We start from the raw sequence: 12949 nt of genomic DNA on the forward strand, positions 1-12949 counted from the left end.
CGTTACTTACCGTTCACAGTTATTTATCCATCAAGCAAACTTGTTAGGTGAGTCAATAATTCTCTTCTTGAATGAGCAAAAATATGTGTTGTATTTCCCGACATTTTTAAAAGGTTAATATAATATAATACTACCTCCGTCCTGGTTTATTGGTCCCCATTGTATTCTGTGTCAAATTTTGACCATAAATTTAACAAATAAAATGTTCATGCATGTCACCAAAAATTATATCATTGAAGACTATGTTCAAATACAAATCCAACTATATTATTTTTGTTGACATGCATTAATATTTTGTCAGTTTAAATCTTTAGTCAAAATTTGGCACAAAATACGAAGGGGACTGATAAACCAGGACGGAGGTAGTACTGTCATGTACTCCCTCCGTCCCATAGTATAAGAACGTTAAGCTTGAAAACGTTCTTATACTATGAGACGGAGTAGTATTTCACTAGGCTTAGTCTTGTATCCTCAATAATTATCTTCTTGAATGAGCATACATATGCGTTGTTGTGTTTCCTGACACTTTTAAAATGTTAATATAATACAATAATGTCATATATTTCATTATGCTTAGTCTTGTATGGATATAGTTCAGCTGGATATTAACTACTAGTAGATTATATTCATGTATATCACAATATATGAAAAATGCATCAAATATTATTTTCTATAGACTTCATGCATTAAAGAAACTTAGTGCGGTTGCATAGCCAATTTATCCCACATGCAGGCACGTAGTGCCATGGTTACCACTTACCAGTGTAGCAACAGTGTTTATATCTTTGTACTTGATGAAGAAGGAAGTTCTATGAAAGATAAAATAAGGAGCTACTGAAACTAAGATAGAGAGGTCCAGAGGTTTTCATATCAACCTGATAGCATGCAGTAGCGCCAGCAGTCTGGTATGACCCATGTGTCAATGCTTCCACCAGCAATGAGGTATCCTTGAACTCATAACCAAGAATCATTTCCAAACTTCTCACATTGATGAACTTTTCGGATTTTAATACAATCTTCCTTTCAAGTGGAATATTGCTGTGAAATTCTATATCCAATCCTAATGATTTTAAGAAAACAAATGCAGCCTGTTCTCCGGCAGCACCAAGGTAGGCTCCAATCAACGCCTCAACTGTATCTGCTATTCTCTTACTTCTAACAGACATTTTTCTCAAAGTGTGCATATCATTGGAGCTTAAAAATGAAATTTTGCTGTTACCACACATGTCGTAACCAAGCCCTGGAATGATCCAACCTTTTGGGTTAAACTCTTCCCCTTGAATGTAACCCTGGCAACCAAACAGAAGGGGAACTAATGTTATCTAGCAACTGATAAAAAAATAATGAGCATATATGAGTCCTAATTCTGTGCAGTGTGAGAAAAAAAGATGCTAGTATATTAAAGAAAAAAGGCAGCCTGGTGCACGTAGCTCCCGCTTGCACAGGGTCCGACCACTTTGGGTCTTCTGTATGCAGCCTTTCCCTGCATTTCTGCAACAGGCTGTTACCAGGATTACCCGTGTCCTCATGGTCAAAAGGCAACAGCTTTACCACTGCGCCAATGCTCCCCTTCCATGCTAGTCTTTACCTAATAATAAAAGGGTGATCGCTTCTTCCTCCTAAATTTTCGTCCGTTTCGTACGTCAAGAAAATTTCATCCGTCGTACCGGCAGCCACGTCCTGATAAAAAATTCCAATAGAATAGAACCCGGACTCGAACCTTGCTGGTTCAACCATAGCTTCGACCCACCAACCATCTCATCCATCCAATGTTCACGTATGAAGATAGGAATTGTATTTATTATTGACTACCAACTAAGCAATGATTCCTCACATTATTAGTCCCACATCGCTCCTTCAAAGCAATTTTCATCCATTTATATACAGTAGAGAGTTGCCCAGAATATGAGCAAGACGCCTAAAAAGGACCGGAAATTGAAGGAAAGATGAATCCTTGAGGAGTGAATTGTGCACACTCCAAATCATACAGGAAAGAAAGATGAATCCTAGGGAGGGATTTTGGACGTTACTTGATTTCAGGAGGTATTAAAGTTTCAGAATTATTGAAGATTCAGAAGGGATGTGTACGCTGCAAATTAAAGGAAAGGACAGATGGATTTGGAATAAAAGGAAGGAATTGAGCCCGTCTTGGCTATCCTTAATTAAAGGATGGAGTTCAGAAGGAATGTGTGTACGCTGCACATTAAAGGAAAGATGGAGTTACGTGTGTGCTGCAAATGAAAGGATCAATTTGGCGTATTCATGTGCGTGCGTGGTTGTGTGTTCCGACCGACTGCAAAGATCAATCAGCCTGTGTATGTGCAAAACCGGAGCGAGCCGGAGATCGTCTACTCGCGTGCACTGCGCCTACTGTACAAAAGGGAATGAAGGGATGGTGACGGTGTTCGAGATGATTTACTAATTTCAAGGGTATGACAGTAAAATACCTTGAAGTAAATCAATTGCTTAGTTTATCAAAGTCGCTACATGGCATTGTTCTTTTGAGGTCAGATTTCTCCTCTGCAGAAAGTAACCACAAATTTCTCCTTCTCTGTAGGAAGTAATCTCATATTTCTCTTTCTTTGCAGAAAGTAACCTCCCCGTGGTAAGATTTTGTTTGCTTTTCCTTGACGAAAAAAATACAACTATTTGGTAATATCATTTTCTTAGTTACCAAAGGTAAACCGTCCGCAACATGCCAAATATGCGGATTTAATTCATGTGAACCGAACTACTGTATGATTGTATTCCTTTTTGCCAACTTGACATATGGCATCTTCGCAAATCATTTCCGGTAGCTTCAATCGAATAGTGCTCCTAGATTTTACAGCAATTCATCACTTCCAGTAGTTTGATGGGTTTTTTTACACTGGAATTTTTTTAATCTTATGATATATATTTCTATTCCAAAAAAGTTAGTTTGTGTAGCAGACTGAAAACAATTGGATGTTGATGTAATGGTGGTCTGAGATTATTAAGTGTGAGCACATGTGCATGCATATGGGTGCTTTCGACTGGTGCTAAATTCAGTAATTAAAACAAGATCTCATCTTCATGAAACTAGCAAAGGGGTAGATTTAGAAAAAAGATATGCCGTGACTTTTTGAAGTTTGCCACCCAATCCAAGCATCATAAAAAATAAGCCTTACTATTCAAAATGATGAAAAAAACTATTAATAATTTTCAGAGGTATTAAATCGTTTATCGCACATAAAAATAATTGACCAGTTAGAATCTGACCTAATAAAATTGAGCTAGATATTATTTTCAAAATGGGGTGGTGCTGAAATAGAGAGGTGCACATTCGTGAGGTCTTAAGCAATGCTTGTCAGGGATGTGTGATATTGTTTTTCTCCCGTTGCAACGCACAGGCATGTTTTGCTAGTATATTGTAAAAGGAAAATAACAGTGGGGCGGAAGCCTTTTTCAGTAAAAGGAAAACAAACAGCATGCAACTTTAGCAGTGAATATTTTTTGTTCACATGGAATTTATATTTGTTTGCATAAACATGGAATTTGTGTTTCATTGCATAACCTGGTCTTAGCCATGTCATACCAGAAAGTAGGAACAGATATAGCAATGCCAGAATTGAATGTATTAGCAAATCGTTCGCTGCCCAGCCCCCAGCTTAGGAAAAATCTGCACAAAAGATGACAAGAAAATTGTATCCTCGATACCCTCCAGGAACAGCCCAGCTCACTCGTTGGCAGTTGAGCCACTGCTCAGATAGTGCATGCAAGTGGAACAGATAAGGGAAACCCCAGACCCACCAATGCTAGTGAGAGAACATAGGTCGGACCAACCTTCAGTTTTTGCACAAGGTGATGTGTCGGCTCTATATATTTGTTCCTTTGGCCTACGAATTACAACTGGAAACAGCACTTCCCTTATTTTTCCTAAGCTGTGGGCTAATGCGGAACACTGCCTAATGTTGAGACAGCAATTAGGTATGTCCAAACATGGTATGCATAATTAGATAATGGATGTGAAATAATTTTGGGCTCCATAATGCAGCATGACATTGCAAGAGCAAATATACTTCAGAACAAAATGACTAGCTTAAAAACAAAATTACCACAAGATTGTTGCTGCAGGCCAGCTGGCATAGAGCTGCATTGGAGATCAGGTTTTTCTTCATCTTGGTTAATGTTCCCTCATGCTGAAGCTTGTATTTGCCATACAAATGTTGTGTGGCGACGTACTTGAGGAAAGAATCCCCAAGAGTTTCTAATGATTCCTGTGAAAACTCCTCTTGGCATTCCTTGGTTGTTACTGCTTCTAGAATCTGTAAGTGAGTTGTAAATATATAAAGAAAATTCCAAGTATAAGAAATACTCACTGGGAAGAATTCCAAGTTAAATATTCAGAGTCCCATGTATACTGGCTACAGCATCAAGGCACTCCACTATGGACTAACCAGTCTCAGCCCTATATATTATTGTAATGATAAACAACAATGAAAAATTAGAGCTTATGTTTCACTACTGTCAGGGCCTCCCCAATAGCTTTCGGTAAAAAAGAACTTATGTTTCACAATGGAAAACTCAAAGCTGGTATTCTTGCTCCAAACCTAGAAAAGTAGCACACTCACATTGACATGAAATATCTATTCTGAAAACTTAAAAAGGGGGGAAATACAAGTTCCCTTCTGACATGTAAGAATATATTAGCTATAAGTTGGAAATCAAACAGAAAATTTTGATCAGAAAAGGAACCTTCAGAGCTGGTATGGCGAACTGCTGCATTGTTGGGCCCAGTTGATCTTTCAACTTTGCTGAAAGAAGCAGACATTGGATGCGGTACATCACAGAAGGAATGACCGAGAAGCTGTACAGAGTATTATTAGACACCGGTGACATGACTAGTCTGCAGAGCTCAGGTGGCAACTCAACACCATGTGAAGTGCGCGATTCTACAACAAGGAAAGGTATGATCAAGTCAGTCATGAGCGCAGCTGTAACAAACAAGCTCTTCTAATTGAAGTATGGTCAACGTAAGTTACTCATTATGCATATTCAATCGATAGTTATGCAAAATATACATGCTTCCTAAGGCCCCTATTTTGGGAGGGCTTAAGCATGAACGGCTAGATTCTGTAACAAAGTATGATCTCATGATCGCAGCTGCAACAACCAATCTCTGGTAAATAGTATGATCAATTACTGATAAGTGTTTAATTCTAACTCATTGTGCATGTTTCATTAATAGTTATGCAAAAAGATATGCATGCTGCCCATGAAACCTAATTTAGGTGATATACAGCGCAGGCCTCCAGAAACTCCAGCGCATAGCGGGTGGTTAAAGCGTGCTGATAATGTCAAGAGAGGTCTGTGTAGACCAAACATAGCATGGGAGTAGTCAGTAAAAGAGAAATCTGAAGGACTGGAATATCACCAAAGAACTAGCCATGGACAGGGCTGCGTGAAAGTTAGCTAGCCACGTGCAAGAACCATGAGTTGGTTTCGAAATCTTATGGATTTCAGCCCTAGCCTACCCCAACTTGTTTGGGACTAAAGGCTTAGTTGCTGTTGTTGTTGTTGTTGTTGTTGTTGTTGTTAAGCACGAGCTTAAAAAATAAAAAACATATGACCCTACTCAAGATGCTTATCACCTTCAAGCATTCCAACATAGGGGGCAGCCTCTGCTAATTCTGGGGAGTGAGGATGGTGAAGGCTGAAGCCAGTCACTACCAAGTTCTGTAAGAACCCCTATCCAGAAAGCAATTTATCCAAAAATTGCTGCTGCGCCCCTCTGTGTCCACATTTAGGCCTTTTGAGCCATACCTCTGAGTCTATCGAAGTGTTGACTTCCTTCCCGCGCCACACATGACAGGGGGTGTTGAAGTGTGCCCTTTCCATCAGTTCGGACTTTTGGTTGGGTTGGCTAGTGCATGAAGCTTAACGGTACCACACCTGTGCGTGTATATATACTGGCCTATGGCCACCTCGGAGTACTAGTTGACATTTCCCTAACATGGTATTAGAGCCTAGGGTTTTTTTACCACACTTGTACGTGTATATATACTGACCTATGGCCACTTGGAATACAAGTTGCAATTTCCCTAACATGGTATTAGAGCCTAGGGTTTTTTCCTCCCCACGCACGCACAACTCCCCAGCGCGTCGGAGGAGGGCACGGTGCACACGCCGAAGGAGGGAGTGGTGCACACACCGGAGCCGGCGACATGTTATTTGTATATGTCAGTTGAATGTGCATGATGCTTTATCTTTTGTTCATGCAACTTGTTTAAAAAAGCTGTCCATGACTGCTTTTGAAATGATATGAAACGTTTTAATCCAAGTGTTTGAATGAAGTACGAAAAAAAATTGGAGGCTGAGATATGGTGACTGACCAGTTTGCACGTCTCCAAAATTTCATGGAGCATGCTCCATATGCATTTTGGCGACTGCACATGGCAACTTTGCTAGAGTTGCTCGTATCAATTTGGCAACTCAACAGCAGTGGTTTCCAGCCCCTTCTCAACAAGATGGTCAGCAAATTTGCAGGCTAGATAACTAAGACCGTGTCCAAAGGCAGTAGAATCATCATGATACTGTTAGAGTACGTAATGGGCCTAATGGCCTGGGCTGGCGGTATAGCCGTTAGTCTTAGGGTTAATTAGAGATAGGGGTCGCTTGCTTAGGGGTCAAGTAAGCCTTGCTTGGGAGTCAAGTAAACCTCTCTACATAAAGAGAGGAGATGTATCAATCTAATCAAGCAAGAATTAAGAAGGAAATCCCTTCCATCTTGCCCGGCCGTGGGCAAAAGGCCCCCGGCCGGCCCTCTCGCGCCCTCCTTCTAGCAGCGCCATAACAATTTGGTATCAGCTAGCTTCGGTTCGATCATGTCTTCACCGCCGCCCAACCCGTCTCTTCCGCTGCCGGGATCCTCCGTTGCGCCCGCCCCCGCCGTCCTCACCCCGGAGGTGTCCGGGGCGCTGCGGGACCTAACCTAGGCGGTCCAAGAGATCCGCTGTTCTTGGCCGGGTCCTACAGGCCGCACTCGGCTGCGCCGCCCATCGCCGCTACCGCGCCACCGTGGCTGCCGTGGCAGCCGCTGCACCAGGCGGCCTCCGCCACGCTTGATGGGCCACGGTAGCTACCATCCACCGCCCTGCCCTGGCTGCAGTGGCAGCCGTCGCTCTTGGCGGCCTCCGCCGCGCCCGGCGCTTCGCCGCAGCAGCCGCTGCCGCTGCCCCAGGGCGTCCCCGCCACGTTTGCAGGGCCGCTGCAGCAGCCGCTACAGCTACCATCCACCGCCACCACCGCCCCGCCCTGGCTACAGTGGCAGCCGCCGCTCCTGGCGGCCTCCACCACGCCCAGCACTCCGCTGCAGCAACCACCGCCGGTCAGCTCCGGCCCCGCATCGACCGCGCTGGCGGGAGTCCCGATCCACCAGATCAAGTTCCCGCCATTGCCATTACCGCTTCCCCAGGGCGTCCCCATCCAGCAGATCAAGTTCCCGCCATCGCCGTCAGCGCTTCCGGCTTGGATCACTACCCGCCACGTGTCAGTGACGGTGAGGCTGCAGGCTGCTGCGTGCGGCCTCCTAGTGCGTCGGCGTGTGCGGGAGATGTGTGGTCTGCAGCTGCCGCTCCTCCCAGCTGCGCTTCGCTGCGCAAAGGACCTCAATCTCGTCCGCTGCGCCAGGGATCATGGGCATGCTGTTTCCCCCGCGAGCAGCGACCTCAAAGTCTTCGACATCCGCGGTTGGGGGCCGCACCCCTCCTCGTCATTCTCCATCGCAAGCCCTCCACTCTTCTCTGTGCGAAGCAGACCAACAGCCGTCCGGCAGGGAGAAGGCAGGGTGCCACCGACAGGGGCGCGCGTAGCACCACTGCATTCCGCCGGCCGACGCGAGGGCGCCTCGGCTGGTCGCTCTTGCGACCACTTCCAGGTGGCCATACACATGCACTCCTTTTGTCTAGATGGTGTCTATGGGATCAAGGTGGCTGTACACGTGCACGTCTGACGTGCGGATGGTGTCCACATTTTGTTAAGGGGTCCAAAATAAATCGTCCTAGTCCATTTCAGGTTGAGAGTAATAAAACAAGCCGAGATGTAAAAGGCTTGTTTTTAGGTGTTAGGTTTGTGTTGCGTCGAGTCATGGTTATAAGTTGGTTAGGCTGCAGCTCGAGGACGAGCTGCATGTCCAAGTAGGGTGTAGTGTTAGAGTACGTAATGGGCCTAATGGCCTGGGCTGGCGGTATAGCCTGTTAGTCTTAGGGTTAATTAGAGATAAGGGTCGCTTGCTTAGGGGTCAAGTAAGCGTTGCTTGGGAGTCAAGTAAACCTCTATATAAAGAGAGGAGATGTACCAATCTAATCAAGCAAGAATTAAGAAGGAAATCCCTTCCATCTTGCCCGGCCGTGGGCAAAAGGCCCCCGGCCGGCCCTCTCGCGCCCTCCTTCTAGCAGCACCATTTGCAGCACTGACTCAAACATTTCTTGTCAAACATAGTAAACTGGATGCGCGGCGCCATGATCAAGAAAATCAAGAATTTCCTTTGGCGGCGTCGGAGAGAGGCCAATGGGGGCAGCTGTGCGGTGGCGTGGCATGACGTACGTTGCCTAGCTGAATTTTTTGGTCTTGGTATAAAAGAGCTCAAAAAGTTCGGCCGGACACTTAGGGTGCGCTGGTCTAGGTGAACCTTCAAAGCCTTCGACAAAAATTCTGCTGAAGGATAAATGGAAAATTGTCATGTTGCTGGGCTGGTTCATGCCGCCTTGAAGGTCATTGTTGGCAATGGAACACGAGCCAGATTCTGGACTGAAAGGTGAATCAACAGTTCGCGCCGGTCTTAGTTGCCGCGGCCCTGCCACACACATTGAAAAGAAGGACATTGCCTGAAGCCCTGGGGAGGTAGGATGGATCCATGATATCTCAGGAGCTCTCAACACGCAAGGGATCGTGGAGTTCATCGACATAGTCGAGGTCATCAACGCCCAATCCCCAATACCTGACACCAAAGATCAGCTCATGTGGAATGGGCCTTGTCCAAGTCATATGACTACACCGCACATTCTACTCGTCACACTTTCTTTGCCGGCCACCAAGGGAAAGAAAGTATGAACAGGCAGCGAGGCGATGCTCAACTCGATCATTCAGGGCCAGAAAGTGTCTGATTCTTAGTTTGGTGAGACCTAGGGGAAGACCAAGGTAGCAAAAGGAAAGCAGTCAATTTTGCATCGAGAAAGGACAGCCAGATGATGCAGGGGAAGACCCAGGTATGCAAAGGGAAGGAGCCCATTGTGCATGCAAAAAGGCTTGCCGGATGGCGTCTTGTCTTCGCAGACACAATGGGGAGGATGCATGATTTGTGAAAGTTGACACATACTAAAATTCATTGTTAAGAGAATTCACATTTTAGGACAGGATATGATTAGCTGTATAGAACCCCAGAAGGGTGCGTAGTACACTCTGATTTTACAGCATGAACACACACCAAGTTCAAAGTTAAAACAGCTTGAAGGTTTGCCACGACCCACATAATAATCGGGTCATACTCAGTTATAGACGATCAGAAACTGCAAATCAGCATCTGCAGAATGCCCAGACAGCAGTTGGCAGCACCCATGTAATATGAAAGAATGACTAAAAATACGCTTCTAATAAAGCATGCATGAGTCAAAACTAACCTTTTTTATTTTTATAATGGCGCTTCTGGAGGAAATTCCGCACTTCAACAGGATTCCTGGCTGCCAACAGGGGTTGATTTTCATGTGTTAGACTGAGTCCATGCCTGAAAAAGCAATCAGTGAGGACATATATATTCGGGTGCAGATAGATTAACACTAAAAGGACAAACTTATACCTAGTATTGAAATAGTTTATGTAGGTAAGGGCACTGCCATCACGAAGGTGCAGAAGAGATTTGGAATTTAAGTCAAGGAACCCATTAACAGCATAGAATTTGCTATTGTGAGGGGTACAAACAATGGAATTTTGAAGCATGCATCTGCACAGAGGACCATCTTTTGTTTGCAGTAAATCAACTTGTTTACAAGAATGGCAATGTCTGATATCCTTGTTACTGGCATCATATACTTGCGAGGTCGAGAACTTGATACTGCACCAATCAACTTTGCCAGAAACCAAGGGTAGCAGTAGATAGACAATTCCAATGGACACTTGCATCTCATGGGAGTATTTAACAGCGTTAATGACCTCAGAATGGTCTTTATTAATAAGCAAAGAAAGAATAGTAGTCTGAAATCTTCTTGCCATAACTACCTGAAGAAACAAACATTATGCTATTCATCACGAAGACTAGCACAGAAAAAATTCCATTGATGAAACGGAGGAAGGACTATATAAGAATGATAATATCAAACATAAGCCCCAACTTACCTGTTCTTGATTCAAATGAATGATTCCCACATATTTCATGGCAACACTAGCATTGTCTTGCTCACCAAACAATTTTAGTGAGGTAGAGACAAAGTCTGGTCCCAAATCACATTTCACAGCTAGAAGTATATCATTTGGACAATAAGTTGTTTTCAAGCACCCTTCTACTGAAATCTTGTAGCAATAATATATTCCAAGACGAGAAAAGGATAACCAATTGTACACAAATTCCTCTGGAAAGTACTCAGGCTGCTCGTGTTGGTATTTCTCAACAACTACAAGAGGAACGATGAAGCAATGTTAATGCGCGAGGCCAATCCAATAGCATGTACATATTCATATTGAACAATATTATGCGGCAAAGAGGGAATACGTTTGCGACGAGTAACATTGTATTTTTCAATCTGAGTTCTTAGCCTACACTTCTCAAGTATAATGAAAGTGCAAAATCAACAAGTACCAAGTATAATTCATGTGAGATAACTTTGTACAGTTGAATATATTTCAATATGTTTGTACCAGAAGAGCCAATTGTAATTATGAGCCTAACCTACCATGCAACATGAGTACCATGACTATCTAGGATAAAATCATTTGGCATAGGTTGAATTTTGCAGTTTTTAAGAACCCAAAGAAGGCCCAAGTTGCTAACTGCAAGAAATTTTACAAACTAGATCAACTCAACATTATCAACTCTACCCTGAGAGCACTTTCTTCTCTTCGTGGTAGGCTGTCAGGAAAGAGTCTCTTTAGTCACCAACACTACAAATTAAATTACCACTATTACAACTTGCACAATGAACTAGCACAACCTGCATAATCAACCATCACAACTTGCACAATAACCTACATAATCAAACAGCACAACCTGCATAGTAAACTCCCTGCATAATCCATCACAGCTAAATATGCATAAATTACAATAGCTGGACCAAGTGAATTAGTTAGTTTTTAATGATAAGCATACCAATGTCGGGTTCTTCTTCACATGGAAAACCAAATTCTGGTAACAGATAATCTGTTAGAGCGCCGACAGCATGTAATTCTCGGCAGGCTTTAAGACAAACTGCCTTTTTGAGGGCAGAAACTTCTCCTTCTGTATTAACAGCCTGCACAGGGCTGCTATTGGGAAGGTACAGGGTGCAAGTACGTAGTTCCTTGTCAATAATGAATCTCGGTAGAGGTTTAAAGTATCTGGGACAGAGATATAATCCATGAGAAACATAAGATACTTGTGCCAGAAAATGATTTGCAATATGAAACAGAAGGAACCATAATTTAAGATACATAGAACAGACTCATCAGATGGGAGCTTCGAGCAGAAAAAATAAATCAACTGGACACTGGAGTTCATAGTCACAGTTGCACCAGTGGATTCAACACGGTAATATTCTTCCTGCAACAAGGTGTCTTCAAGTGGTTGACACATAGTAGATGCAAGCTTCAGAGATGCTTCCCGCATTATTTGCCCGCTTGCAAGAAACTTCAGTGTCTTAGAGTGGGCCTCTGCATCCCCCCTGATACAGAAAGAACTAGAAGTTATGATGAGAACAAAGGTAAAGTAGGGGTTGCTTGTAATTCAAGAGGAAACTGTACTAATAAATCAACTTAAGACACAACTTGAGTATATCAATTTTTTCACTGTAGCATGAATCCACATTTTGTAGCTAAATAGAAAAATGTGATCAGTAGGAATAGAATTAACAGATCTGATCAGACTACTGATAATAAAATAGGCACTGACTAGTTTCCACCAATAACCGAGCAAAAAATCGGACGGTTTTCTACTCAAATATAGTTATCTCGATTGAAAACAGATCCATACCATGTTATGGTTACCTGCGGTTTCCATACAGATCTGACAGGAAAACATATCAGAATTTGGAATCATACCGGCACTCACATCGCGCCAGCTTGCAATATTAAGTGAACACTAGGAAACACTAGTCAATTTTGGGTTCTTAATGAAAAAGCAAACAAGTGGCTTTTGAACTTGGCCTTTATTGATTGTTTCAGATTTGAACATATCAGGATTTGGAGTCATATCGGCAGTCCCATCAAGCCATCTCACAATATTAAGTGAACACTAGCATTTAACATCTAACCAGGTATGCTTAATCCAATATAAACAATTCAACTGATAAACGAAACGCACTGAGTAATATAGGCGAACAACAATTTACTGGTACTATTAACCAAGGATTATATACTGAGCACATGCTATTCAACTGATGAAGTGGGAAAAGCGGTGGATAATGTCCACAATATAGAAGACAAAGATTTTAATTTGCATGAAGATGAACAATTAAATAAAATTTGTGCTGGAAACAAAAAAATAGCAACAAAAATCAAAAGACATGCCTTCTAACAAGCAAAACATAGTCAGAGTTTGGCATCCGAGCTCGACCACGTGACTGTATAAAGCTGCGCCCAGTTGTTGGTGGATCAAAGCGAATTACTAAGTGACAACCTGGCACATTCAGCCCCTCCTCCAATACTTGTGTGGTCACAATTATATGTACCTACAGGAACATCCCTCTCCTATCAGAGAATTATCATGTCGTTTAACAGAATGTGAGCACAGGACAACAGTATTAAT

At 43.0% G+C, this 12949-nt stretch overlaps 1 protein-coding gene across 2 annotated transcripts in view; it reads right to left on the reverse strand.

Moving 5' to 3' along the window:
* The window catches only part of LOC123102437 (endoribonuclease Dicer homolog 2a), a 40995-nt gene that overhangs the window by 2428 nt on the left and 25618 nt on the right, over positions 1 to 12949 (reverse strand). The window contains exons 10-18 of one of the 2 annotated variants that reach the window (XM_044523782.1): positions 12712 to 12872; positions 11649 to 11867; positions 11318 to 11544; positions 10351 to 10625; positions 9815 to 10233; positions 9639 to 9742; positions 4717 to 4913; positions 4077 to 4286; positions 876 to 1289 (exon numbers count right to left, since the gene is read on the reverse strand). In XM_044523782.1, coding sequence (XP_044379717.1) covers positions 876 to 1289; positions 4077 to 4286; positions 4717 to 4913; positions 9639 to 9742; positions 9815 to 10233; positions 10351 to 10625; positions 11318 to 11544; positions 11649 to 11867; positions 12712 to 12872 — 2226 coding nt within the window. The remainder of the gene's footprint in view (positions 1 to 875; positions 1290 to 4076; positions 4287 to 4716; positions 4914 to 9638; positions 9743 to 9814; positions 10234 to 10350; positions 10626 to 11317; positions 11545 to 11648; positions 11868 to 12711; positions 12873 to 12949) is intronic. The other variant, XM_044523783.1, reaches the window with a different exon arrangement.

Source organism: Triticum aestivum, chromosome 5A, assembly GCF_018294505.1.
Source record: "Triticum aestivum cultivar Chinese Spring chromosome 5A, IWGSC CS RefSeq v2.1, whole genome shotgun sequence".
Lineage (NCBI taxonomy): Eukaryota > Viridiplantae > Streptophyta > Magnoliopsida > Poales > Poaceae > Triticum > Triticum aestivum.